Source organism: Orycteropus afer, unplaced genomic scaffold, assembly GCF_000298275.1.
Source record: "Orycteropus afer afer isolate SDZICR_OR568_19922 unplaced genomic scaffold, OryAfe1.0 scaffold00026, whole genome shotgun sequence".
Taxonomy (NCBI): Eukaryota; Metazoa; Chordata; class Mammalia; order Tubulidentata; family Orycteropodidae; genus Orycteropus; species Orycteropus afer.
In genome coordinates, this window is record NW_006921613.1 from 19,248,097 (window position 1) to 19,275,488 (window position 27,392).

The 27,392-nt window shown below is 53.4% G+C and overlaps 1 protein-coding gene across 1 annotated transcript in view; it reads left to right on the top strand.

Moving 5' to 3' along the window:
* SPTBN5 (spectrin beta, non-erythrocytic 5) overlaps positions 1–27,392 on the top strand; it is a 57,089-nt gene that overhangs the window by 11,392 nt on the left and 18,305 nt on the right. Inside the window, exons 8-45 of the mRNA XM_007935330.1 lie at positions 81–313; positions 581–734; positions 849–1,049; positions 1,148–1,360; positions 3,775–3,907; positions 6,684–6,820; positions 6,909–7,055; positions 7,708–7,860; positions 8,177–8,307; positions 8,537–8,776; positions 9,125–9,412; positions 10,430–10,670; positions 10,819–10,958; positions 11,176–11,275; positions 12,006–12,176; positions 12,658–12,822; positions 13,298–13,512; positions 13,924–14,110; positions 14,676–14,876; positions 15,117–15,233; positions 16,467–16,624; positions 17,040–17,175; positions 17,456–17,601; positions 18,437–18,551; positions 18,652–18,762; positions 19,002–19,181; positions 20,447–20,650; positions 20,827–20,976; positions 21,480–21,584; positions 22,034–22,201; positions 22,734–22,883; positions 23,045–23,236; positions 23,446–23,541; positions 25,274–25,386; positions 25,462–25,576; positions 26,426–26,539; positions 26,714–26,835; positions 27,100–27,262. Of these exons, the coding sequence (XP_007933521.1) occupies positions 81–313; positions 581–734; positions 849–1,049; positions 1,148–1,360; positions 3,775–3,907; positions 6,684–6,820; positions 6,909–7,055; positions 7,708–7,860; positions 8,177–8,307; positions 8,537–8,776; positions 9,125–9,412; positions 10,430–10,670; positions 10,819–10,958; positions 11,176–11,275; positions 12,006–12,176; positions 12,658–12,822; positions 13,298–13,512; positions 13,924–14,110; positions 14,676–14,876; positions 15,117–15,233; positions 16,467–16,624; positions 17,040–17,175; positions 17,456–17,601; positions 18,437–18,551; positions 18,652–18,762; positions 19,002–19,181; positions 20,447–20,650; positions 20,827–20,976; positions 21,480–21,584; positions 22,034–22,201; positions 22,734–22,883; positions 23,045–23,236; positions 23,446–23,541; positions 25,274–25,386; positions 25,462–25,576; positions 26,426–26,539; positions 26,714–26,835; positions 27,100–27,262 (6,105 nt within the window). The remainder of the gene's footprint in view (positions 1–80; positions 314–580; positions 735–848; positions 1,050–1,147; positions 1,361–3,774; positions 3,908–6,683; positions 6,821–6,908; positions 7,056–7,707; positions 7,861–8,176; positions 8,308–8,536; positions 8,777–9,124; positions 9,413–10,429; positions 10,671–10,818; positions 10,959–11,175; positions 11,276–12,005; positions 12,177–12,657; positions 12,823–13,297; positions 13,513–13,923; positions 14,111–14,675; positions 14,877–15,116; positions 15,234–16,466; positions 16,625–17,039; positions 17,176–17,455; positions 17,602–18,436; positions 18,552–18,651; positions 18,763–19,001; positions 19,182–20,446; positions 20,651–20,826; positions 20,977–21,479; positions 21,585–22,033; positions 22,202–22,733; positions 22,884–23,044; positions 23,237–23,445; positions 23,542–25,273; positions 25,387–25,461; positions 25,577–26,425; positions 26,540–26,713; positions 26,836–27,099; positions 27,263–27,392) is intronic.

Consider the following 27,392-nt stretch of genomic DNA (forward strand, 5'->3'; position numbering starts at 1 on the left):
AAGTGCAGGAACTTCCTCAGCACCAGGGGTCAGGGGGACCCAGCCCCTTGGGTCTGGAATGACCACTCACTTCTGCCCAGGTGCCAGCCAGCTCCACAGCCTGTGGTCAGCAGCTGGCAGAAGTAGTAGAGCTGCTGCAGAGGCATGAGCTGTTGGAGGTCCAGGTCTCTGCCCAGGGAGCCCATGTGAGCCACCTCACCCACCAGACCATGGAGCTGGACTCCTCCAAAGGCACCAGTGTGAAGGTGCTGCAGGCCAAGGCCCAGGAGCTGGTCGAGCTCCACCAGGGCCTGGTGTCTCTAGTCAGAGCCCGGTAAGAGCCTGCTCCAGCTCCTCTACATTCTCCAGAACTTCTCTGTAACCCAAATCCCGGCCTGCCCCAGCTTAAAATACTGCTGTCCTAGCAACTTCCTATACATGTACTCCTACCCCCAAGGCGTCTGTCTCACCTCTTGAGTAGTCCAAGACAAAGAAAAATCCTGTCTAAGAGGGCGGGTCTGTCTACTGGTGGGGAACCCCCTCCCCTTGACCTGCGGACTCAGCAAGCCCCTTGGTGGCGGTGGCGCTTCCCATCCCTTAGGCGCACTCTGCTGGAGCAGGCCCTGCAGCGGGCAAAGTTCTTGCACAGCTGTGAGGAGGAGGAAGCATGGCTGAGGGAACGCAGACAGCTGGTGGAGAATGTGGCCCTGGGTCGGAATCTCAGGCAGCTCTCAGCCGCCCTGCAGAAGCACAAGGTGTCGGCCACCTCTGGTCCTGTCGGTCCCTGCCTCCCCACCAGCCCCTCCTAGGGCCCCGGCCCCTCCCCTTTTCCTGCCCCTCACCAGGTGCCTTGCACTCTCTTCCAATAGGCCCTGGAGACTGAGATCTGCAACCACCAGGTCTTGTGCGCGGATCTAGCACAGAGGGGGCGTGGCCTCGGCGTCGGGGGATCCCCGACGCAGCGGGATCCTTGGGAGCGGGCTCAGGCAGTGCTGGGAGCGTGTCAGCTGCTCCAGATGCGGGCGGCAGGGCTGGGCGCACGGCTCCAGGCAGCCCTGTCTGTCCAGCAGGTACAGCGGTGGGCGGGGCGGAACGGGGCCAGCAGGACATTCGGGGCCGGTGCTCCTAGCCCCGCACACCCTCATCCACACAGCCTTCTACTCCGCAGTATTTCGCTGACGCAGAGGATGCGGCCTTGTGGCTTCGCGAGCGGCGATCCTTACTGGACAGCGCGTCTTGTGGATCGGACCAGGCCGGCGCCGAGGCACTGATGATGCGCCACCTGCAGCTGGAGCGTGCCGTGCGCGCCTTCGCGGCAGAGCTGCGGCGGCTGGACCAACAGGCGCAGACAGCCGCAGCGCGGCTGTCGCTCACCATGCGGGTGGGGACCGAGCACCGGGCGGGGCTGGCAGAGACAGGGAAGGGGCCCAGACTCACAGGCCTCGGGGACTAAATGTTTGCAGCCAGGTGCTGGCGCTGTGCCCTTCCTCCCATGCTCTGTCGTCAGTGGGCCTCACAGAGGTTGAATATAAGAGGACAGTCCCCTGACCCAGGGGCAGAGGTGTATCTAAGGTATGGCAAGCGTGGCACTTGCCCTGGGCGCCACTTAGGGGTGGTGGTGGCCAATGAGTAGTTTCTATTCACCATCGTTTTTCCATTGCCAGCTGTGAGAGACCAATTAACACTTAAAACCAATTGCCATAGGCGCTATTTTTCTGTAGATGCACCTCTGCTCAGGGTTTTGGTCTCACTTGGGTTTGCGTGTGCCCTCCCTCCACCATCAGCAGTACCTCACAGGCTGACCTAGCCCAGAGTTAGGAGGAGCCCTGTCTGCCCAGGCATATTGAAGTCATCACAAGTTCAGCACGGCTGCTCACTTTGCCCAGTGGTTTCCAAGCATTAATGATCTTCCTCCAGGAATGTTCCCTTTGTTTTCATTGCCTTGCCTAAGGTGTCCTTAAGCCTATTTCCACTTGGACATTCTGGAATGTTTGGCTCGCTCTCCTGACTTGGCTCCTGTGCGTTTTGGAGGCCCTAATCACTAACCTGTGCTTGTTCAGTGGTGGAATTCTCCCCTTTCATGCAGGAGCCTAGGTTTGATTCCTGGCCAATGCACCTCTTGCTCAGCCACCACCTATCTATTAGTGGAGGCTCACACGTTGCTATCATGCCGAACAGGTCACAGTGGAGCTTCCAGACTTAGACTAGGAAGAAAGGCCTGGTGAAAACTAAGCCAGTGAAAACCGTGTGGATCACAACCATTCAATCCCATTGAGCCTGGGTCACCATGAGTCAGGAGCTCACGACAACACTGTGTGCATGGGGTCACCCTAGGTCAGGGGCCGTCTTGAGCAGCTGACAATATTAACCAAGAAGTCTCTGGGTGACGTGAACAGTTAACACACTCCACTGCTAACGAAGGTTCAAGTTTACCCAGAGGTGCCTCAGAAGAAAGCCCTGGCAATCAGCTTCTGAAAAACCAGCCATTGGAAACCCTGTGGAGCACTGTTCTACTCTGACACAAATAGAGTTGCTATGAGTCAGAATCAACACAACAGGAACTGGTGGTTTAAACACTAACCAGATTGCTTTCTGAAACCCTTCCCTCAGTTCATTGGGCACCCAGGTTCTTAAAAATACATGTGTGGCCATGGCAATTTGGGCCGGCCAGTATATGATTCACACCCCCTTTCAGGAAGTCATATAGCTCATGAAATATGCCCCTTAGATTCTGGCCTCACATTTGAGTACTCTTTCCCCACTCCCAAGGAAGCTCAGCCTTCAATCTAAAATCTCTGCTTGGCCCACCAGCATGCTTCTTTCTGCCCGGGCACCTCTCCTCCACCCCTTCTCTCTGCCCCATCCGCCGTTTGAGCTGCAGCTCAGATCCTCTGTATCTCAGGAGGTACCTAACAGAGGAGTCAGTTGCTGGAGATAGGATCCCTGGGTCTGGTCCGAGCCTGCACTGACATGTCATGTGGCAGCTCACATGAGGTTTGAAAGGTTCATACTTTTACAAGTTTTAGCCTAGATTAATCTCTCCATTTTCCTTTGCATTTATTCCCTGAACTACATAATTAATGATTTTTAAAATCCAATCCATAGTATGTTAACTTAACGAATGAAGGAAGTAACCAAGGCTCAAAGAGAAAAAAGAAAAATTGCCATCAAGTCTATTCCACCTCATAGAGCCAATGCTCAGGCCAAATTACTGCCTAAAGAGGTGCTGTTATCCCTGCTGGAGAAGCCTCTTGACTCTGGGCCCAGAGCTGTTTCTACCCCATCCCACCCTGTATGTCTATGATGTTTATCTCCAAGCACTGACATTATAGTAACACATTGTGCTTTTATCATAAACTCACTGCTGTCGAGTCAGATCTGACTCATAGCGACCCCTCCTTGGGTTTCTGAGAAAGTATCATTACGGAAGTAGATTGTCCAATCTTCCTTCCAAGGAGTGTCCAGTGGGTTTCAACCACCAGCCTTCTGATTAGCAGTCAGATGCCTTAGGCTATACGCCATATTATCTTCTTTGTATGCATGTTTGCTCTGCTTTTTCAGCTTTAATTAATTTTAAATGGGTGGATGGGAGATGTCTTATTTATTTATTTTTTTGTGTGTGTGCCCTCTACTACTTAGCCAGTGCTAGCATTGATGGGGTGGTTGGGGCTGGCTCCCAGCGTTTCCGGGCCCTTGCTTTGCCCAGTAATTCTGGGTGGAGGTGGCTCTTTGCTGGGGGGATAGGGGGAGCCACTTTGACAGCTAAGTAAAGACTTCTCCATTTCCTCCAAACAGGGGGAGACCCCAGAAGGCTGGAATAAGCTTGATGGGAGCACAACTGGGAAACTGCAAGATGGAACCCAAATCTTGACAGCACCAGGTAGCCAGCACCTGTGGCCCCAGGTCCAGGCACACTTCACCTACAGAGGTACAGGAGCTGGAACATAGTTCCCAAGTGGCCTTATACCTCCCTTTCTGTAGGGGGACAGTGATTGTGGCCTCCAGGATGTGCCTGGTAACCTGTGAAGAACTCATGTCAGAGTTTCAACAATATGTCATGAGTGACAGGTTAAACTTAATCTGTGTTGCTCTATATGGCATCCAAGGACTGAAAGAACGACTCTCAGGAGAGGCCAAGTGGAGCTCAGGGGGAGGAGGGGCTTGGAGCTGCCCATAGATAGACTGGGTTGAGAGGGAGTGGTGGTTTCCCGTCACTAGGCAACAACAGGCTGTCACGGGAGGAGGTGGTTCCACAGGAGACAAAGGGCCGATGAGATGGTCAAATAGGGCAGGACTCTTCCAACCCATAATTCTCTGAGTCTTCCTTTTCCTGCTTCCTGCTTCACTTCGTTTCCTTCCCCTTTCCAGTCTTTCCCTGTGCCTTTTACTTTTCTCCTCTGAAGTCCCTGGGTAGCACAAGCAGTTAAGTGCTTGATTACTAGCTATAAAGGTTGGCAGTTCAAATCTACCCAGAGGTGCCTTGGAAAACAGGCCTGGTAATCTGCTTGCAAAAGGTCCCAGCTTTGAAAACCCAAAGGAGCAGTTCTAGTCTGCACACATGAAGTCACCATGATTCAGAGTTGACTCAACTGCAACTAACAACAATTTCCTTCTCTAGGAGCTCTGGTAGCATAGTGGCTAAATCACTTGACTGCTAACCAGAAGGCTGGCGGTTCAAACCCACCAGCCACTCCTCGGAAGGAAGGTTGGGCAATCCTACTTCCGTAGTGATACTGCCTCGGAAACCCAAGGAGGGGTCGCTATGAGTCGGGGCTGACTCGATGGCACACAACAACAACAACAACATGATCCCTTAGGGAGCTCTGGTAGCATAGTGCCTAAGGCATTTGACTGCTAACTAGAAGACTGGCAGTTCAAACCCACCAACCACTCCTTGGAAGGAAGGTTGGGCAATCTACTTCTGTAGTGATACCTCTTTGGAAACCCAAAGAGGGGTGGCTATGAGTCAGGTCCAACTCATAGCACATAACAACAATGTTACCCCAGAAGTTGTTGTATGATGCTTGCCTGGGGGCAGAGGCACAAAGTGAGGGAAGAACACCAGCCTGTGCTTTCCCAGTGCCAGTACTGCATGGTGCATTGAAGTCCTGCCTTGTCTTTAAAACTTTCCCACTGCCCCGGGCTATTTTGGCCTTTTCCCTCGGACACCCACTCATAGTATTTATTCAGACCATGCACATTCTGCTTGGACATTCCTGGGTCATGTCCTAATTGCTCTGGGTCTGTGAGCCTTATGAAATCTCACTTCCATCCAGTCTATTCCAACTTATACTGACCCATAGAGTTTTTAAGACTGTAAATCTTTATGGAAGTAGATTGCATAATCTTCCTCCCTCAGAGCAGCTGATGGGTTTGAACCACCGACCTTCTGGTTAGCAGCCAAATGCCTTAACCACTGTGCCACCAAAGCTCCTGTGAGCCTTATAGTCCTGAGGAATCGTAAGGCCCTGGGTGGGACGGTCCTGCAGAGGCATATCTAAGGTATGGCAGGTATGGCACATGCCCTAGACGCCACTTGAAGGGGCACCACTGAGTAGTTTCTATTAACCACTGCAGTTTTCGTCACCAGCTATGAGAGATCATTCAGCAAGTTAAAACTAATACTTCATATTTGAGAGCCTCCATGGGTCAAGGTTAGCCCTAGTGGTGCAGTGGTTCAGCTTGTGGCTACTAACCAGATGGTCAGCAGTTTGAACCCACCAGCCACTCCACAAGAAAAAGACATGACAGTTAGCTTTCTGCAATCCAAAGATTACAGCCTAGGAAACCCTATGGGGCAGATCTACTCTGTCCCTACAGGGTAACAATGAATTGAAATTGACTCTCAGGCAACTAGTTTGATTTAGTTTTTGGATGGGTCAAGGAAAACTATGAGATCTTGCTCTGCTGAGTGTAGAATGAGAAGAAACTGGGGGAATAAATGACTTTGAGCACATCATAAACCAAAACCTACTGTCATCAAATTGATTCTGACTCATAGTAACCCTATAGGACAGGATAACTCAAAAAAAAAAAACCAAACTCACTGCCACCGAGTCAATTATGATTCAGAGGGATCCCTCCTTGGGTTTCTGAGGCAGTATCTCTACAGAAATAGATTGCCCAGTCTTCCTTCCAAGGAGTGGCTGGTGGGCTTGAACTGCCAGCCTTCTGGTTAGCAGTCAAGTGCTCTAGGCACTACGCCACCAAAACTCCCATAGAACAGGATAATGCTGCTCAAAAGGGTTTCCAAGGCTGTAAAGCTTTACAGAAATACATCGTTCTCCTGTAGGGCAGCTGGTGGGTTTGAACGATCGACCTATTGGTTAGCAGCTGAATGCTTTAACCACTGTCCCACCAGAATCTTTGAGCACATCATATACCAATTTTAATCAGTGAAAGCAAAAAAAATGCTGTAGTACCATAATGTATTGAATTAATTAATTAATTAAGATTAATGAGCTTATGTTATGATAAAATGATTGAAAAGATGGGCATCAGATGTTTGGACAGGGGTGGACTTTCATTGATTGCCATAAGCCCTGTTTTCTCTAGATACACCTCTGAGATCCTGGCCACAAGGCTCCTCTCACAAGGCTGTGCCAGGGAACATTAAGTAATAAATCATCCCCACCCTCCACTGGAAAGCTGCTGGGTGGAGAATAGGGTAAGACCTGAGCAGCCCTCAGAACCTGTACCCACAGGGACACACTTCATCTGGCTCGTAGGAGAGGCTGTGGAGCAGGTGCTCCAATCGGGCACTGATACCTGTGAGCTGAAGGACCAGGAAGCCTTCCATGCCAAGTTGGCCCTCAGCTATGGTATGGAGCAGGAGCCCCAGGTACAACCACTGGTCCCACCCTGCCATGGCTTCTGTTTCTTGGGATGGTGGATGCCCCTTCTGGACATGCTGCCCTTTGTCTGCATAGGTGGTATCTGCCCTGAGCCCTCTAGGGGAGGGCCCGAGGAACCGAAAGGCCTGGAGCATATCTGACCCTGACTTTGACCCCAACACCATTCTCCAGACACAGGACCGCTTGAGGCAGGACTATGAAGGCCTGCGAGTCCTGGCAGAGGTAATGCCCCTTCTTCAAGAAGTGTTCCTTGAGCGCTTGCTCTGTGCTGGACTCTGTGAGGTGAGCACAAGGGGCAGAGGCATGACTGGACACGCTCCCAGCCCTTAAGGAGCTTACATCATGGCAGTGAGGCTGTCAGACCAGTCATTAGGTGGATGTGGGCATATGGGTCAGCCTGGGGGCCAGGGAAGGCATCTCGGAGAGAAGAATATTTAAGCTGAGACTTGAATAGCAAGAAGCAGAGGTCAGGTGAGGCCAAGAGGAATGCAGGGAAGGTGGCCAAGAGATGGCGTTTCAGGACCTGTGCAAAGGCAGGAAGGAGGTCCAGCAGAGGAAGTGAAGGCCGGAGTGCCTAGAGCACCGAGGCTGGAGGCAGTGGCTGGAGGAGAGTCCGGGATCCCGTTAGGCAGTCAAGCCCCGCAAGAGAAGTGTGGATTTTACCTCAGAGCAGTGGCCAATACTGAAAGTTTTGAGCAGAACAGGATGGAGTGAGAGCAGCTCCCTCCCCAGGAAGACCTCTGACAGGGTGCAGGTTCAGTGGAGGGGCAGGGCCCCCCTGTAGTGCTGGCCCAGGCTCTGCTGGTTGGGTCAGCCATCCATCTGCTCTGGGAGGCACCTGCCCTAACCCTGCCTCTGGGCTGCCTCTCTTCAGCACCGCAGGGCCCGGCTGGAGGAGATGGTGGCCCTGTTTGGCTTCTCCAGCTCCTGTGGAGAGTTCCTGTCCTGGCTGGAGGACCAGACAGCACTGTTTCAAATGCTGCAGCCCCAGGCTGACAACTTGGTGGTTATGCAGTTCAAATATGAGGTATAGCTCCCTCAGAACTCAGGAGAGTCTTGGGCACTTGGCCGTTCTCCACCTCCTGACTCCTGTCCCTCTCCCCCTCTCCTGCCTCCCTTTTATTCACTCCTGTGCCTCAGTTCTCCATGCGAACTCAGGTCTTGTCTGAGGAAGAGGGGCAGGGAAGTTGGTATTGAATTTTAGGCCTTGGATTTCTGTCCTTCCAGAAGGACACAGCTTGAGCCTCTCTGTAAGAGAGAGCATGGCAGAGGTCAGTTGTAGACTACAGGGGAGTATGGGGAAAGAGCAACCCCTCAGAGACCAGGGTCCTCCTTTTCCCCAGAACTTCCTCGCCACCCTGGCTGTGGGAAAGGGCCGCTGGGCTGAGGTCAACAGCTCTGCTGAGCAACTGAAGCAGAGATATCCTGGGGACTCCACACAGATCCAACAACAGCAGGAAGAATTGAGCCGGAGGTGAGATTGAGAAGGTAGTGTCCGGTAATGGGGACAGGTGGACGCCAGGCCTGCGTGCCTGCGCACCTGAGTCTGCCCCCACGATGCCCAGAGGAAGGGCTAGCGTGCCAGAGATAGGGAGGAGAGGGCCTGGGAATGGCCAGCCTGACAGATTCTGCTATGTAGCCAAGGCCCTGGATGGATGGGAGTCTTCCTTGTAATGGAGACATGCCCTGTGCTGTTTGCCTAGGTGGAGACAGCTGGAGGCCCTGACAAAGGAGAAGGAGATGGAGCTGGCAGGCATCATGGATGTGTGCAGTTTTCTGCAGGAATATGACTCCACCCAGGTCCAGCTACAGGACATGATAGTCCGGCTGGAAGCCCTAGAGCCAGGGGGCTCAGAAGGCAGCCCCCGCATCCTACAGCTGACCCAGCAGAAGATGCACATGCTGGAAGAGAGGATCCACTGCCTCCAAAGTGTGGCCCTAAAGTATGAGTTCGGCACAGTGGTGGTACACTGGGAGACAGTGAAGGCAGAGACCAGGGTTATGGAATGGGGAAGGGGAAAAATTAGGGTAGGGGAGGACAGGGAGGTTGTGCTGTGAAAAGGGCTGGGGCAAAGCTGGGCAGAACAGTCAGGATGAGAAAATGTTCAGGGTGAAAGGAAGACTCACATGTTCCTGCTGCCCACAGGTTGAGGAGGGTGAATGAGGAGGTGGGAGCTTAGAGTTGCCACCACTTTTCCCTGGGGCACTTGAGCATGGGCAGAAGAGTGATGCCTGGAACACCAGGCTCAGGGCAGGCTGGGCACTGATATGCAGTGGGCCCTGTCTCCCAGGGTAGAGGAGGCAGGCCCCACACAGAGGCAGCCCCTGCGAGAACAAGTGGAAACAATGCAGGAGTTGCTGAAGCAAGTACAGAGGCAGGTGGCCCTTCAGACTCAGGCCCAGACCGAGGCTCAGGCCCGCGACAGCTTCCTGCAAGAGAGCCAGCAACTGCTGCTATGGGCAGAGGGTGTCTGGGCTCAGCTGCACAGCAAGGAGGAGGTGATGGACGTGGCCTTGGCACAGCAGCTGCTGACCGAACACCAACATCTGCTGGCGGAGATCTGCCTGAGGCAGGAGAGGTCAGGACAGGAGGGACAGGGTGTGCTTCGGGCTAGCAATGGGTCCACAGAGGGAGTGGCAGGAAACAGTGTGGCCACCCAGGGGAAAGGCCCAGGCTGATGTCCTGCATGATGCTTGGAGCACATTTACAAGGAGGCATGATGTAACCTAGAACTGGGTTGGGAATTCTGCATTCTTCAGAAAGGGATCCAGGGCTTAGTCTGAGTAAGTAAGCTTCCTGGGATCTCCATCCTGGGCCTGTCCAGATTCAATTTAAATGAGTCTGTAGTTTGCATTCAGTCAGGGCAGCCTAGCCTCCTGGGCCACTCTGGGTGACCAAGACTCTACTGGGCCTTGGACTCACCCTGAGTACTCAGATGCACACCTCCGTCGGCCAGCAAGGCACTGCGTGCAGCCTGCAGGCTGTGTCCAGCATGGGGGAGCCTAATTGGTGGTCCAGTGAACACTGAAAATCATCCCATCCTCTACTTGTCACGCCCTACCTCTCAGGTCAGGGCTGCCTCAGCCCAGGGCAAAAGCCCAGAGCAAGTAAAGCTTTTTTCTAATTCACACCAGCTGTTCCCAAGCTAGATGCCTGCAGGCTGTGCCCTACCTGGCTGAAAGGCTCCATCTGGGCTAGCAATGGTCCTGCAGGCAGGACTGTGGTCTAAGTGATTTTTCACTTACTGGGTTGTGCTGGCCCGGCCATGGCCACTTACTGCGACGTTGGCCACTAGCAGTCCACATTTGCAGGACAGCCAGTTGGAGCAGGGGCTATGACATGCAGGGAGCCTGGGAACTATTGTGCACCTAAGTCCTAAGCTTGGTGCTGGACCTGTTAGACTCAGTGCCTCCTTAGTGGGCTAGGCAGAGTTGTCCCACCAGATGAGCAAACCAGCTGGGCTAGCTAGTCTCAGCTCCCTCCTGCCAGTACGCTCTCATCAGAGCTCCAAGATGAAGGAAGCATGGAGGCAGGGGGAGGGAGGTTGGCGAGTAGGGCTAGAGGGCTTTGACTTTCTATCTGTCATCCTGGACAGGCTGCAGCAACTGGAGGCTCAGGGCCAGCACATGACCGCTTTGGACTCCCTGGGCTCCCAAGAGGTGGCCAGTGTTCTGAGGCTCCTGGGCCAAAAAGGCAGGGAGCTGAGGGCTGCCTGGGAGCAGCGACAGCAATGGCTGCAGGAGGAGCTGGAGCTGCATAGGTTTGGCCGAGAAGCAGATGGTTTCACTGCCACCTGTGCCAAACATGAGGCCTTCCTGCGTCTGGACCACCTTGGGGTAAGGAGCCAAGGATGGGAGCTGGGGTGCTGCTCCCCTAACACTGGAGGGAGCTCATCTCCTGAGGCCCAGAAGTCAGGCTGGGCAAGAGGCCCCTGGTGCCAACCCCCATCCTCCCAGGTATGACCCCAAGTCTCTGTACCCCCAGGAGACTGTAGGAGAGGCCCAGAGCTTGCTGCAGCGACATCAGGAGTTTGAGTGGCTCCTGGGCACCCTGGGCCCTCGGGCAGAGGCTCTGCAGGCACATGGCAAGAAGCTGGTTCAGAGCCAGCACTCCGCAGCAGACATGTGAGTCGGCCTCAGTCTGGGCAGCACCTGCCTCCCTTTTTTTGTTTGTCTGCACGGGCTGTTCCCCTGAGGCTGGTGGGAGCCCCTCTGACCCAGGAATATGGGTGGACAGAGTAGTTGCAGTAGGCATACTCTGGGCTAGGTAGTCTCAACTTTTGAGGTGGGCCTCAGGCAGAGTGGAGCCCTCACTCACACCCACACCTGCTCCTGCTTCCAGGGTCAGAGAGTGGCTGCAGAGTGTCCAGGCACAATGGACCAGGGTCCAGGAGAGGTGTAAGCAGAGGAGGAGCCAGCTGCTGGCTTCCATCCACTTCCAGGTAAGAGGCCTGGCCCAGGGTGCATGAGGCCTCCCAAAATGAATGCCTCAGATGCCACTTCTACACTAACTGCAGTGAAACTACATGGGACTTTTTTCACATATTATGTCATCCATCACCAGAACACCTTATGAAGCAGGCATTATGGCCTTGAATTTTCAAGGTGAGGGAAACTAAGGCCATGGGCAGGCACTCTACTGTCAGAGCCAGAGCTGGAGCTAAAGTCCAGACCTCATACTCTCCCTCGTCAAGTTATTCCCTTACCTCCATTGTTTCTGGATGCTCTTTAGACTCTAGCATGTGTTATGGGCACCAGCTACAGAGTTTGGCTCTGTCAGATGTTTGTTCAGCCCATTATAGATGCTCAGAGCTGGGCAGCCCAGAGGCTCACACAACATGAGCCCGTATGGAGCAATATGTCAAATATCAGACCAGACATGGCTGGAGTAGTAGGGTCCAACCTGGTGCTCCTCTTGTCTGGCACAGTGAGGCCCTGACCCTGACTCCTGGGACCTCCTTCTACTCTTTTCCCTGAGATATTTTCCTTCCTGACCTCAGTTTGCTCTTCCTCATCTGGGGAGAGAACTTCAGGCCCTACCTCTTGTGAGCCCCAAGATTGGTGCTAAGCCTAGCTCTTCCCATGGGTGTCTCAGAGACCCTTTTACCTAAAGCTCCTTGGACCGTCCTCGCTCTCAGGCTGTGAGGCCCACTCTCTCCCATTCTTGGGCAGGAATGGAAGCAGGATGTGGCAGAGCTGATGCTATGGATAGAGGAGAAAGAGCTGCTTGCAGCAGATGAGCCCTCCCGAGAACCCAGAAACATTTTGCGGAAACTTAGAAGGCACGAAGCAGCTGAGAGTGAGCTGCAAGTTACCCACAGACATGTGGAGGACTTACAACAGGTGGGAACACTGGAAAGAGGGTTCAGGGCCTACTTATCATCAAATTCCCAACCAAACTGCACTGCACTGAACTCCACACTCAACTGAAGAACAAATTACCCTCAGTTACTATGAAGTTAGGATCCTCCAGCTACCTCATTCACTCAGCTGGGCATGCCCTTGCCTTGGCACCCAAACCAGCCTGAAAGCTGGTATATAATCCTTTCCCCCAAATTCTCCAGGGAAAAGTTCAGAGCCTGTCACCTCCACCAGAGAAAAGCCCTTCTCAACCACCAACCTGCTTGCCCTTCTCTACTTGTAGGGCTCAAAAGAAAGCCCTCTGCCTCTGCCCACAGATTTGAGGCCATGTTGAACTGCTTGAGCCCAGCAGTGCAGCTTACAGCCAGCTACCCCCACCTCTGCCACCTGGTCCCAGCCTGCTGTGGTCACTCATGGCACCAGCACCTCAGCAACCCTCCCTGGGGCTTTGTCTCCACTGCAGGTTGGGAGAGAGCTGTTGAACAGTGGGCCTCATGCCCAGGAGGACGTGCAAGCCAGGCTTCAAGGCCTGAGTTCCAAGTGGGAGGAGTTGAACCTCAAGATGGCAGAGCGTAGGGACAAGCTCCGACAGGCCAGACAGCAGGAGCAGCTCCTGGAGCTGCTGCAGGTCAGCTGAGGGAGTGAAGGGCAAAGGAGGGTGACTGAAGCTGGGCTGGGGCCCAGGAAGAGGAAGGGGAGGAGAGGAGTCTGGGTGGTTGGCTAACTCAGGAGGGGCCCTATGAAGTCCTACAGTGCTTGGAGGTCTCTGGCTTGCAGCAAGATAAGCATGGCTTTACCCATCAGTAGACAGTGCAGGACTGTCTCCCATGTGCCCAGGGCATGGTCTGCACAACTTGAGTTCCACTGGGGAGGAAGGAGCATGAGGAGACAGGGATGTTCATGAGTCTCTGTGAAGAGGTTTGGGCACCACTGGCCACAGGTTGACAATGCAGGGACAGAGGTCTCCAATAGGTGAATATGCTTATGGCACCAAAGACTCAGAAACTGTGGCCTCTGGCCAAGTGGATAAGCACAGCCCAAGAAGGACCACCTACTGTCCTCTATACCAAGAGCTTCATGCAGCCTCCTATGTCCCTCCCCAGGAGGCCAAAGAGAAGATGGAGCAATTAGAGAGGACCTTGCAGAGTGCAGGAGTAGGGCAGGACCTGTGCTCAAGCCTAGAACTGCAGAAACAGCACCACCAACTGGAGGATGAGAGCCAGGCTCTGGCCAGCAAGATGGCTACCCTCGTCTCCCAGGCCCACTGTGTACTCAATTCCCAGAGCTTCCTGGAGGAGACCCAGAAGTACCTCCAGAGGTGGGCCTGCCCCTCCACTGGCCTATTTGCCCCATCTTCACCCTGCTCTATGTCTCTTGCCCCCACGTGAACTTGAGGGCAGTTTGGCCCAGTGAGCAAAGAAGGGGGCACCTATAGGACCTGAGGTTGCCCAACTTCCTTCCTTTATGAGTGAAGTCATTCCTCGGGTAGGAGGGTCAGAAACCCCAATTAGGTCTCCTAAGTAGAGCTCCCTGCAATCTGAAGTCAGGAAGGTAATCTGGACAGTGAGGTAGTGACCTAGACTCTCCAGCTGCCTTCTGATCATCAGATGAGGCTTTTCCTCAGTTCTCCTGCCTTGTTCCTCATGGGTCCCTAGTGGGTAAGGAAAGCACTGATAGCCTGGTCCTCATCCAGTTCGTAAGCTCTACCATCTTGTGTCCACCCACCCAGGCTCAAGTCCCTGCAAGGACAGCTGGCCACTTGGCACCTGCAGCTACAGGCCTCAGTTAAGCTGCATCAGTTCTACCACCTGAACAACTTGGAGCTCACCTGGGTGGCTGAGCACATGCCCAGTCTCAGTTCCACCAGCTACACCAAGTGCTTGGATGATGCCCAGTGCCTTAACCACAAGTACAAGGTAACAGACCCCTCTTTTTCCCAAGATCTCTGACATTCCATTCTCTCTGCCTCCTCTCAGGGTACCCTGGCCTCTAAGCCTTTTTTTCTGGTTGTCCTGATTTCCAAGCCTCTGCCCCCAGCTACTCCAGGCCTCAAGTTTTGCCATGATTGGAATCCAGTAGAATACCTCCTTTTCTTTCCCTTCCTTGACCCAGTTTACCCACTATTCACCCTTCCCCAATATATAATGAGCTGTCTGAGGGCACAGTCTGTGTCTTCACTTTTCTGGGGGCAGTAAATGTTCCATCATTACTGGATATTGGATGAATGGATGGATGGTATCAGTGGGTAGATGGATGGATGGGTGGGTGGTTAGATGGATCAATGAATTGATGGGTGGATCAATGGGTGGATGGATGATGAGTATATGAATAGGTAGATAAGTGAGTGGGGGAGGTGAATGGATGACTGAGTAGATGAATGGGTGGATGGATGATGGATGAATGTATGTGTGAGATGAATGGGTGAAAGGTGCTACCAAGGGCATCCTAAAGGCTGCAGTTTCTCACTCTGCTCTATGTCAGGCACTCCAGGCTGCAGTGAAAGCACACGAGGGACAGGTGCAGAGGGTGCTAGGCTCTGGACAAAGCCTCGCAGCCTCAGGGCACCCCCATGCCCAACACATCAAAGAGCAATGCCAGAGGCTGGAAGGGTGTTGGGCAGAGCTGGAGCAGGCATGTGCAGCATGGTCCCAGTGCCTACAGCAAGCTGCTGCTTCCCATCAGGTAAGCTGAAGAGAGCAAGGGGCCAGGGGATGTGGCAAATGTCAGGGCAGGCTTTGTAGGTGAGGGGTCTGTGGAACCTGAGACTCTCAGAGAAGTGGGTCAGTGATATGAACTCAGGGCCAGGAGCTAGTTGGCCCCCATTTGTGCTGACTGCTGAAAAACAGTGGCATCATGTCCCCAGAGTGTGATGAGGAGGTCCTGTCTGAGATCACCAAGGTGACTTGGAACCATTCTTGGCAGTATTTTCTGGATGTATCAGAGCTGGAGGGCTGGGTGGAGGAGAAGCGGCCACTGGTGAGCAGTCAGGATTATGGTGGAGATGAGGCCACTACCTTCATTCTCATCAAGAAGCACCAGGTACCACACCCTGAGCCTTCCCCACACTATCTTGACTTGAATGACCAGGAGCCACTCACGTTCCCAAGGAGACACAGAGCCCTGCTCATTCTTCCTAAAGACCCAGCCAACCTCATCCCCATCACCCACCAAAAGGAAGAGAGCAGCCTCCCCTCCTCACCCTCAGCACTCCCCTCCTTCAGAGTCAACCCTGGACACTCATTTAAGACAACATTCTTTCTTCTTTAGTCTCTTTACTGTTCTTACCTCTCCCTGTGGCCTCTGAATTTCCCTGTCTTCTCTTCTTGTTTCCTCTCCTCCCACCTCCCCTCTGCCCCTGACACACACGCACTCTTCTGCCCTTTTGGAGTCATCTTCTCTAGCCCTCTCCATATCTTCCATAGATTTCTTCCCCCTGGATTTTGAATAGCAACATTTGAGTTAACAAAATGCCTTTCCTGAGACCTACCTCCTTCCATAGCATCCCCTGATTAAAGGAAGGGAAGCCTAGAACTCACCCTCCTCATTCTTGGAGTTGGCTCTCAGAACTACATAGGATGCAAAGCCTGTACCACACTGCAGTCTTGATTCATGGTTTCATGAAGTTTTCCTCTTGACTGGGCATTTCTTGAACATGACCATCGTGGTCAGTGTTTCAATGGATCCTGGGTCTAAAGACCTTCAGCGAGTCATTCCTAAAGGGTATGAACCATACTTGTGGCCTTCACCTCATGGAGCTTCAGTGTCCCAAGCATTACTGGATAACTTAATTAATGCTATCTACTTTTTACACTTTTATATTGGGATCCAGTAGAATATCTCCTTTTCCTTCCGTTCCTTGGCCCAGTTTACCCACTATTCACCTTCCTCAATATATAGTGAGCTGTCTGAGGGTACAGTCAGCATCTTCACTTTTATGGGGGCAGTAAGTGTTCCATCAATATTGGATAATGGATGAATGGATGGATGGGATTGGTGGGTAGATGAATAGATGGGTGGGTGGTTAGATGGAACAATGAATTGATGGGTGGATCAATGGGTGGATAGATGATGAGTGTATGAATAGGTGGATAACTGAGTGGGAGAGGTGAATGGATGAGCGGGTAGACGAACAGGTAGATGGATGATGGGTGAGTGTATGTGTGGGCAGATGAATGGGTGAAGGGTGAATGGGTGGGTGGGTGGGTGGATGGATGAATAGATGAATAACAATCATCCCAACTGAGCCTGGCATAAATCTTTGTGTGTTGGTAGGCACTGCAGCAGGAACTGGCTCTTTATTGGAGCTTCATGGAGAAGCTTGACCAGAGGGCCCAAACTCTCACTGGCCTTGAGGCTGCTGAGCAGCTGAGTACAATGTCGAAGAGGCTCTGGAAGCAGCTACAGGCATTGCAGGAGTTGGCAGCCTCAAGGTGAGGGCTATTGCAACCTCTCTCATCAGTGGGCACTGGTAATCTGGCTGGGGTTGACTTTTACCCACATGGTACCCCTAACTTGAAAAGAACCCATGACCCAAGCCCATGAGATGTGTCAGAAGAAGGATGAGTCCTTTTTGTGTGTTGCACGCCTCTTTTCATAAACTCCTCAATGAGAATGTAGTGGGCAGGAGCTCAGATCCCCCAACTCCAGTCATCTATCCCTTACCCATATCCATACCCCTCATCAACCCCCTACACTTGCCTTCCTATGTCTACTTCTTCCTTAACCCTGAGCTGCAGGCTTGGAAAAAGACCAAGAATTACCTCATTCTTCAGGTATTTGATTGGGCCAATTGTCCCAAAAAGTGTGAGCAAATTAATACTAGGTAACCATGGGCTGTCACCACAGGGACCAGGAGCTGGAAAGGACCCTGAAACTGCATGAGTTCATGAGAGAAGCTGAGGAGTTGCAGAGCTGGCTGACTAGCCAGAAGCAGGTGGCCAGAGGAGGAGAGAGCCCCGGAGAAGACTATGAACACGTCCTAGTGAGGAAATGGCTACGGGCAAGGAGACAGAATGAAATGGGGTGGGGAAGGTTGGTCCTGGCTAGGCTGTATGGAGAAAGGAATGGTGGGAGCCATCAATTCAAGGCCCCAAGCAGGAGCCTTGGGCCTCCTGCTTCCTTCTTCTGAGTGGAGTCAGCAGGTGCTGCAGCTGTCCAGCCCCATCTTGCCCACTCACTCACTGAGGCTTCTCACTTCCCTAGCTGCTTACTGCCTCGCCAGCTGGGGGCCACCCTGTCACCCACTCCTTTCTTCTCCTCAGCACCTCTGGACCAAGTTTGCAAAGTTTCAGCACCAAGTGGAGATGGGTGGTCAGTGGGTGGCAACCTGCCAGCAGCTGGCGGAGAGCCTGCAGGAGGCTGGGCCAAGTGCTAATCCCAGAGTCCGTCAGAGGCAGCAAGACCTACAGTGAGTGCCCAGTGGGTCAGGCCAAGGTTTCTGAGGGAAGGTGCTGGGCACACAGTTCCTGGGGTGTTAAGAGAGGCCACACTGGCTCTACCTGTCCACAAGGTATCTAGAGAGGGGCTTGTTCTAGGGAAGCTGAGCCAGCCCCAGGTGGCTGTGGCCTGTGAAAGGAGGCAAAGTTTGGTCTGCAGGTCAAAGAGCCCAGCCCAAAAGTCAACTCCTCAGGGTCACTTTTCCAAACCACAGGTTCCCTGGACTCATACGAGGAGCTCTAGGAAGAGCCTGCCTGAGCTGGGGCCAGGGTCCCTTCCACAAGCTTCTCCCCAACTCCCAGTCTTACATGTGTCACGGTCCTTGCCTTACCATGTTCCTAGTTACCTGCTAGCTGTGTGACTCCACCCTAGACTGTGAGCTTTGAAGCAAGATCACAGTTTATTCATAATCCCTAGTATAGAGCCTGACCTGGTGAGAAATGGAGAGATGCAGCTTCTCCCTTTGAAGTGTTTGCAGTCTAATTGTAATCTCATTGAAGCATCAAACACACAAGATATAGGGAGTATCACAAAGCATAGATATCAGTGAAGTACTGAGCTTTATAGTAGTAAGGGGAAAATTCCTAGTAAAGACAGAAAGACAGGCTCCTGGGAGGACAGATTGCAGGTAGGCTCAAGGGCAAGAGAAAGACTTAGGAAGAGGAGTAGCCATTCAGGACCTTTGGACAAGTCCTAGACACAACCCAGGAAGAAGAAGGCCTGACCAGACCAAGTCTGAGGGGGAGGAATGAGATGCTGGGCTGTCTGCTGACCTCCTGCTGGGTCTTCTGCCTGCCTGGGGACAGGGCTGCCTGGTCAGAGCTGTGGGAGCTGACCAAGGCCCGAGGCCACCTGCTCCAAGATGCTGAGATCACCCTCAAAGTTCACAGAGATCTGTCAGAAGTGCTCGCCCAGATCCAGGTGTGAACCTAGGGAAGAGAGGGGATTCTAGAAGTGGAGCCAAACCAGCCTCAGAGCCTCATTCTCAACTCCTGGTCCTTTGGCCATCTCCCCACCTCAGGAGAAAGTCACAAGCATCCCAGATGATGTGTTCCAAGACCTGCGTTGGGTAGAGGCCCAGCTGAGGAGACACGAGGAGCTGGAACGTGAACTTGTGGGCACCAAGCAGCTGGTGAGCCCAGGTCTTGCTGTCTCTTCCACTTGGGCCCTGAAGGGCTCCTCAGGCCTGGCCCATCTATTCCTCTAGCTTTTCCATGCTCCCTCAGGGTCTCTAGGGTCTCTAAAGATGGGTTTCCCTGTTTCCCTGCTGGACTCAGGTACTAGGCAGGGGACATGTCTGTGGAATCATCAGGCCCCATGGCCTCGGGAAGAACACTGCCCTTCCCTCCTTTTCCCCTACTCTGACCCCAGCTTCAGGAGCTGCTGGAGGCTGCAGGCAGAGTACAGAAGCTATATCCTGGGCCTCAGGCTGATGCTGTGCGGTGGAGGCAGCAGGCCGTGGTCCAGGCCCGTGAGGCCTTACAGCTGCGCATGGAGGAACGCAGGGCCCAGCTGGAGCAGGCATGCCTCCTGGCCCACTTCCACACAATGGTGAGAGCTTCTTCCCCTCAGGAGGCTAGCATGTGTGTGTGCATTGTACTGTGCATATGCATGCACTGACGAGGCCCTTCAGTTCTGGAAGAACAAGTGTGGACAGAAGTGGAAGAGCATGAGCTTGTCTGGACATCTGTGTGGCTGGCCAGAGGGCCTGGCTCAGGGTGTAGCACTGACTCCTTAGGTTGGGATCAGTGCCACCCCAGGTGAGTGATGGGGAAGTCATACAGGGGCCCACCTGGGGCTGTGGAATAAGAATAGCTCAAGTAAATCCCTAACTGGAAACCTAGATGCTCCTTCCACAGGTTCAAGACGGTGACTTGTGCATCAACCAGCATCTGTTAAACACATGTTTGGTGTTTGGCTCTGCTAGGAGCTGTGGTGGAAAGAAGAGGGTAATATAGAAACAACATAAGATGGGACAGCTGCTCTCATGGAGCTAATCTAGCTGGGAGATGAGCCTAATACTTCAGAGAGTCAGATTGGGACAGTGGGTCCAGGCCATGGGCTGTCCCATGAGTCTCGTGTCCCAGAACCTGGTAGAGCAGGAGCCCCAAACTATGACACTCCAAAAGGCTTAAGTTTAGGTCTCTAATTCTGCCATTTTCTAGCAGTGTGGGCTTGAGCAAGGCACTTAGTCCTAGACTGCACCCCTGCATTTGTCGAGCTCTTAGAGTTTACAAAACTTTAACACATATCATACTTTTTAACCTTCATCATGCAATGGATAAGGGTCCAAAGTCCCTCCAGTTCTCACATTCTGTGAGTTATTCTGCAAGAATCAACAAAAGATCACCTCTAAGTCTTAAACTGGCAGTCAGTGGACAAAGAAAGCAGTGGGACATCAAGCTGCCAGGGAGGGCTTCAGGAAGAAGAGAAGGACTTGGCCCTTGAAAAATGGGTAGACTTTGGAGAGGTGGGAAGGAAGGAAGAAGGAAGTTCTACGCAGGAGGAGCAGCAGGAGCAAAGAGGGGAGACAAGATTTTGTGAGGATGTGTTCTTCGGGGAGTGTGGGGAGGCAGGGAGGGCAGAGCTAGTACACATGGAGGCTTGATGGATCTGGGAGGATTAGTTGAATGAGAATGGAGGAACCAGATGACAAAGGTCCCGTAAGCCTCACTCAAGGCTCTGACCTGGGAAAGCTTGGGGGCAGCCCCCATGTGAGGGATTCAGGCCAGCTATGATTGTGCCTCAGTGCCTGGTTGCCTGCCACCCACTCCAACTCTCACTCTGCTCTCTCCCTCCATCTTCATGGGATCCAGGTACAGGACTATGCCTCCTGGGCAGCAAGCATGCAGCAGGAATTGCAGGTAGAGGAGTGGTCCCAGGACCCTAGCAGTGGTTCTCTAAAGCTCAGTGCCCACCAACAGCTTTGGGCCGAGCTCAAGGCCCAGGAGGAGCTGTACCAACGAGCTGGCCAGCTGGGCCAACAGATGCTTCTGACTGCAGGGCCATCCACCAAGGAGGTGAGTGCCCTTTCTGATGCACCCCCAGCCTACCTGACTGAGCCTGTGCCTGACCACCTTATGCCCCATCTCATGGTGCCATGCTGACCTCTTCTCAGAGGCTTCCCTTAGGACCACCTTCCTGTCTTGTCCCTGCTGCTCTCCCCAGCTCAGACTCCCCACACGCTCACCTCCAGGTCCAGGAAAGGCTGCGAGCCTTGCAGGACACACGGGAGCATGTGTTCCAGGCCTGGGAGCAGAAGCAAGAGAGGCTGCAGGCCATGCACCGTGAGCAGCTCTTCCTCAGAGACTGTGATCACCTGGACAAGATCCTCCAGGCCCAGGAGGCAGGTCCCCTTACCCCACAACACACGTACACCAGGATTTCCTGTCCTCTGTTTCCTCTTTCCCTGCTCTTTCCCTTAATTCCTGGGTCTCTGGCTTTTTTCTGGGAATTAGTCTAGCCAAGGGGGTATATGAACCTCCTAATATCCCCAGGCTAGTCAGGACCTCCTCTGCACCCCTACCCTACACCAGCTGAGCCCTGCAGAATTTGGTCAAAGGTTCATCATGCCTCCCACTTTGGCAGAGGTTGAGCTGTTTCTAGCCCAGCTGGGGTGCCATTCTTCCTCACAGGTCCTCCTCCCCCATGCTCAGTGCCCACCTGAACCCCCACCCCAGGTCCCTTGCTTCACCCCAGAGAGCCCGGGGACACTGCTCCAGCACAGGATGCAAACAAAGGAGCTGGCCATCTGGATAGTTCTTGATGGTCATCTGCTTTCTGGGGTCTTTCTGAACCACTGGTCAGGCTCCCAACTCCCCTCTTTGACTCTTCCATGGGCTGATCTAGGTCTTCCTGAAAGCCAGTGCCCTGGGGAGCTCAGTAGAAGAGGTGGAGCAGTTGATTTGCAAGCATGAGGCCTTCCAGAAAGTGCTGACTGCCCAAGACAAGAAGGTAATGGGCTTAAAGAGTCCCGTGCATGGTCAGGGTGGGAGTGGGGGAAGTCTAGGCATTTGGGGAAGTCCAGACTCTTTAGGGAGACAAGAGATATGGTGTGTACACAGGAGCAATGTGATATGTTAGGTGGCACCATGGAGGAAGGGGCGCCTGACTGTGGCCGATGACTAGGCAGAGTTGTCTGTGTGACTCAAGAAGAGCATGTGGCATGGAGTGAGCCATATTGCAGGAACCACAGAGGGCATTTGGCTCTGTCCATATCACATGGTCACTGGGGAGCAGCTTGGTTCTGACTTGGAACTGGGATTATCAGCCAGCCCTAAGTCTTGCATAGCTGAGTGAAGGGCTTCAGAAACCTCACAGAAAGGACTTTGAGCCTATGGGCCAGCTCCTGCTCCAGCCTCCCCAGATAGGAGAACCACAGGCTATGCCTTCCTACCCCACAGGAGGTGGCCATATGTGAGCAGGCAAAGGCACTCCAGGGCCCCAGGGTGCAGGGCTTGCTGAGTGCAGTGCTGGAGCGGCGGGCTCGAGTGAAGGACTTGGCAGAGAGCCGGCGACATGCACTTCATACCTCCCTGCTGACAGCTGCTTTCATCAGGGCCAAGACACAGGTCAGAGGGCACCCCAGCCCTGTGCCTCCCACTTGAGCAGCATTTTACCTTTGCAAATGACCTTCACCTTCATGAAGGGCCTCACCACAATTCTGTGATGAGAAAACTAAGGCTTAGAGAGTTCAGTGACTTTTCCAGAGGCTAACTGTGACTGGCACCCAGAACATTTGATTCTCAGACTTGTGTATGAAGACCCCACCTGTTTTCTCAGCTCCAGAAGAGCCAGAGCAAAGAGTGGTGGGAATGGGGCAGAGCAATCAGGGCCCAAGGGCAGGGGTGCTATCCTCCACATGAGATCCCATCCAAGACTCCTACCCAGACCCTTCCTGGGTTTGAAAGTCAGCAAGGTCTGGGGCATGTCTTTCTGGGCTAGAACCATTATTTCTCATGTGCCTGGAGCCACCCAGCCCTGCCAGTGAGGCCAGCACTCAACCACCCAGGCATAGCTGGGGGGGCAGGGCAGGCCTGGGGAAATCTCTGTGGCCAAAGCAGTATTGATTACTGTGGGGTCCATGTCCCCACCTCCCCACAGGCCGAGGACTGGATCCAGGAGCGGGCCCAGCAGCTGAAAGAGCCTGTCCCTCTTGGGGACCTGAAAGATAAGTTGACACACCTGCAGAAACATCAGGCCTTTGAAGCTGAGGTCCAGGCCCATAAGGAGGTCGTAACCTCTGTTGTCAAGGTAACAACCAACCCCACCCCCTTGTTTCTCCATTCCCTGCCCTGAAGTGTGGACTCCCACATGGCCAAGAGGAAGGGTCTCAGGCAGGGGAAGCCTGTGATGGCAGAAAGGCAAGAGGAAGGGCAACAGCCAAGATCTCCCAGTGTCCCCTCTCTCCACAGAAGGGCGAGGCTCTACTGGCACAGAGCCATCCTCAGGAGGGAGAGATTGCGCAGAGGCTGCAGGAACTGCAGGAGCACTGGGAGAAGCTGAGGCAGGCGGTGGCGCTCCGAGGCCAAGACCTGAGGGACCAGCGGGACTTCCTGGAGTTCCTGCAGAAGGCGGACCTTGCAGAGGCCTGGATCCAGGAGAAGGTGAAGGACCAGCTGACCAGGGGCCAAGCTGGGGGATGGGGGCGGGGTAAGGTGGAGAGAGGTGGGTCAGGAGGAGCCCCAGGCCTGTATTTCCTCGTCAAGAAATCCCAAAAACTTCCACGGATTGCCAGCAGCTGGGTCCCAGGGGGCTGGGCGGGCCTGGGGCCTGTGCTCAGAGTGCCTCTTTCCCGGGCCCTCGGTTTCCACAGGAAGGCGTGCTGAACATCACCGACCTGGGCCAGGATCTTGAGCACTGCCTGCAGCTCAGCAGACAGCTCTGCAAGTTCCGAGGAACCTTGGCTGGGGTAAGGGGGCCCTGCCCGTAGAGAGGTCGGCCATGACATCCCCTACTGGGAAATATAGCTCAAGCAGTGGAAGAGCAAGGAGCACTGGTAGTACAGTGATAAGTACTTGGCTGCTAACTGAAAGGCCAGCAGTTCAAACCCACCAGCTGCTTCATGGCAGAAGGATGAGGCAGTCTGCTTCTGTAAAGATTTACAGCTTTGGAAACCCTGTGAGGCAGTTCTACTCTGTCCTGTTGGGTTGCAAAGAGTCAGAATCAACTTTGTGGCAATGGGTAGTGAGAGAACATGGGCTCTGAAGCCAGGCTGGATTTAAGTGCCACACTTATTACCTGCACTTACTGAGGCCTTCGTTTCTTCATCTTTATGATGCCAACCTCACAGGTAATGATGTGAGGTAGTGCTCTCACAATCTACACATTTGACTAAATTGCACAGAACTATACCCCTTACACACACACACACATACACACACACAGATGAGTACATGTAAAAACAGGATGGAATCTATTGAATAAAATCTGTCATCTAGTTAATAGTATTGTCCCAATGTCAGTGATCTGATTTGAATATGGTACTATATAATATGTTATCATGAAGGGAAGCTGGAGGAAGAGTTCAGGGGACCCTACTGTATTACTTTTGCAACTTCCTATAAGTTGCAAAACAATTGTTTCAAAATAGAAAGTTAAAAAAAGAAAAGAAAGCATGTATGTCTAGAATGTAGTAGTTGATCAATAAACAGCAGTTGCTCATAACCCTCCTTCTGTGTGACTATTTCAGCATATCCTTCTCACCTCTATTTTTCCCCTCTCCCCCCTATCCCCACACACACCCCAAGAATCTATTTCTCTTATGTGGTACAGAGGAAAGAAATTTGACAAATATATTCACAATCAGGGTTAGAGACCAAAATAGGCTCATCTCATTTCCCCAGTATAAGCATATATGATTATTTAAAAAGCTGCAGTGCTTAAATCTAAGACATATGTTGCTGATGGTGGAACTTCACAGACCAGGGGGATACATGATGTCTTGCAGTAAATAGAGTCCTAGACTTACAGGAGCTGGGCTTGTCTCCCGGCTCTACCACAAGCTAGCTGAGTTACCTCTGGAGTCTGCTCTGTCACCTATAAAAGGAGAGAAACAGTCTTTGCTGCCTACCTTGTCTAAGACATTTCATAGGGAAATGCTTTGGAAACTGTAAACAGCTTTACAAATGTTAGGTGCTTTCACTAGGGGCAGGACACCTGCAATCCCACCCTATTGGGATGCCCTCCCTATAAACCTAGACCAGTGTCAGAGCAGTGACAGCCTCAGGCCAGACAAGTCCTTGGGGTTGGGGCACCCAAACCCCAAGAGAGCAGAGCTCACTGTTTTACCCCACCCTGACTTTGCTTTTTTATCCCAAAAAGCTGCGTTTTAACTTTAAAAGCCTCAGTCAGTGTGTGCCCATCCTTCACCTCCCTCCTGGCACCTGACCCGGGGAGCACTGTTTCTGGCCTCAGAGGTGACTCTGGGGCTGCAGGCACCAGGTTGATCTTGCTCACTGCACCTGGAATGGGATGGCTTCAGGCACCTGGCAGGTAGAGGAAGCCGCTGCCTCCCACTCCCCATAAATGCTGTTCTTCATGCTCGCTTGGGCCCAAGCAGACCCTCCAAGTGCCAACTGCAGTGCAAAGAAGGGACTCTGAGGGAGTGGTGCAGTGCCCTCACCCTGCACCTCCCCCCTCAGGACTTGGTGAATGCGCGCATCAGGAGCATCAGTGACTTGTCACTGCAGCTCAAGATCCGGGACCCTGACCAGGTCAAGGCTATCTATCAGCGGCAAAACCAGCTCAACAACAGGCCAGTCCCAGCTGGGGAAGGCAATGGGGCTGAGGGCTACCTCAGACCCAACCTGACATTCCCCTTCCCCTCCAGGTGGAATAGTTTCCATGGCAACCTGCTCCGGTACCAGAGGCAGCTTGAAGGGGCTCTGGAGATACACACTTTGTCATGTGAGCTGAATGGCATCACCATAAGGATTGTGGAGAAAGTAAGTGGGTAAGGGAGTCCTGATGTTGGCTGAAAGTAAAAGCATGCAGGCCAAGGGGTGCTGCTCACATTCTCCTAGCTTTTCACCCCTCAATGGCTCTGTCAGGATCCTCCAGTGATTGGCCACTCTCTGATCAGCTTTGGACCACTGAAGCCCCGTGTTGCAGCTCCAGAGATTGTACCCCTGGCTCCTTTCTCCCTAAATCTATCATAGATCCAGAGCACACCCCTTGGTGTCCTCCTCTCCCTGACCAGAACCCACAGGAAGGTCCCCCAGAAAAACACAGGCGAAAAGTTAGCAAAGATGAAAGCGAGGAAGCTATATGCCACCTGAGAAGCCTTCGTGCGTGGAAGATGCTCCTGTTCAGGGCACGTGAAGGACTCTTGTCTAATTGTTCTCACTCCTCCAGCACCTGCCTGCCACACTCTATTGCTTCACTTCTGAGTCCCCTGAAGGGATGAGAATCAGATGGGATGGTGTACCAGAAAACACCACATGAATGTGAGGTTATTACCTCCAAGGAACCTGCAAACCCCATGTCTCTCCAGGGCCTCTTCCTCCTTCACATGGGGCAGGGCCTCTGGTCAGGGCCAAGGCTCTGCTCCAGCCCCATGGTGGGACAACAGGAAGGGAACTGGTGTTAAGGGCTCATGCTGGGTGCTGGCTCTCCACACAGAAACCCTGTGACCAGCACTGCTATTTTCATTGTACAGGCAGGTAAACAGACTCTGTACCTGCCTGGGGCCATACAGCTGGCAAGGTCAAGACTGGGCCCTCTGCAATGAGGGAGGAACAAATGCAGGGGCAGAAGACAAAGGCCAAGCCTGTAACAACCCTATTCCTCCCCAGAGTGCCCTGGCCCAGGCCCTGGACTTCAGGAAAGATCTGAAGCACATACAGGGGCTGCTGTGCAAACACAAGGAGTTGGAGCAGGCAATGGGCCTGATTCAAGCCCAGGTGGAGGTGTGCAACTCCGTTTGGAGGGAGGGCCCAGGCCCAGGATACCTCCTCTGTGGGACTCTGGGCAGGCATGGGGCCAACCAGGCCAACCCACCTGCATGCCAGGGGTCTCCTGCAGCCGGGGACTCCCCTGAGCACAGCCTGGTCCCCTGCCCCAGCCTCTGACCTTCCCAACAGCCCCTGGAACATAAAGTGGTCCGCCTCTGCCAGAGGAGCCCTGGGGCAGCCCACAGCCTCAGCTGCAAGCATCGGGAGATGATGGACAGCTGGCGGCAGCTCCAGAGTGAGGCCCAGAAGCGGTATAGCCCCTTGCATCTCCTTCCCTGACTACCCCTCTGCAACCAGTCCCTCCAACATATCAGTCCCCACACATCTCCTTGGCCCCCAGGGTTTCCTCTAAGCTTCTTTCTCCTCCCCTCAAATAACAGCCAATATGGTCACCCCATCTGACTCCCTGCCCCAGTCCGTGGGCCCTCTGTGTGTGGCTTTGGGGATTAAGGGAGAGAAGACACTAGTGGCCCAGGGGGGAAGGAGGGGCTCAGAGGTCCTGCACCTGTGGGTAGGAAGGAGTCGCTGGACGCCTCATACCAGGCTCAGACACTCCAGGCGATGCTGCAGAAATTGCTGGTCTGGGCCCGGGGGCTGCGGGCTCTGATGGACGTCGGAAGCCCTCCTGGCAGCGCTGCAGAGGTCCGGAGTATGTTAGAGGAGCACCAGGAGCGAAAGGTGAGCGAGCCGTCCCCTGAGGCCTTTCCTGTGAACCTGCCTCCTCCTCTGCTCACCACCTCCTCTGCTCCCAACTTGTTCTTCTCTTTGTCTCTCGCCCCTACCTTTCTCCTCTCCCATGGCACTCCTC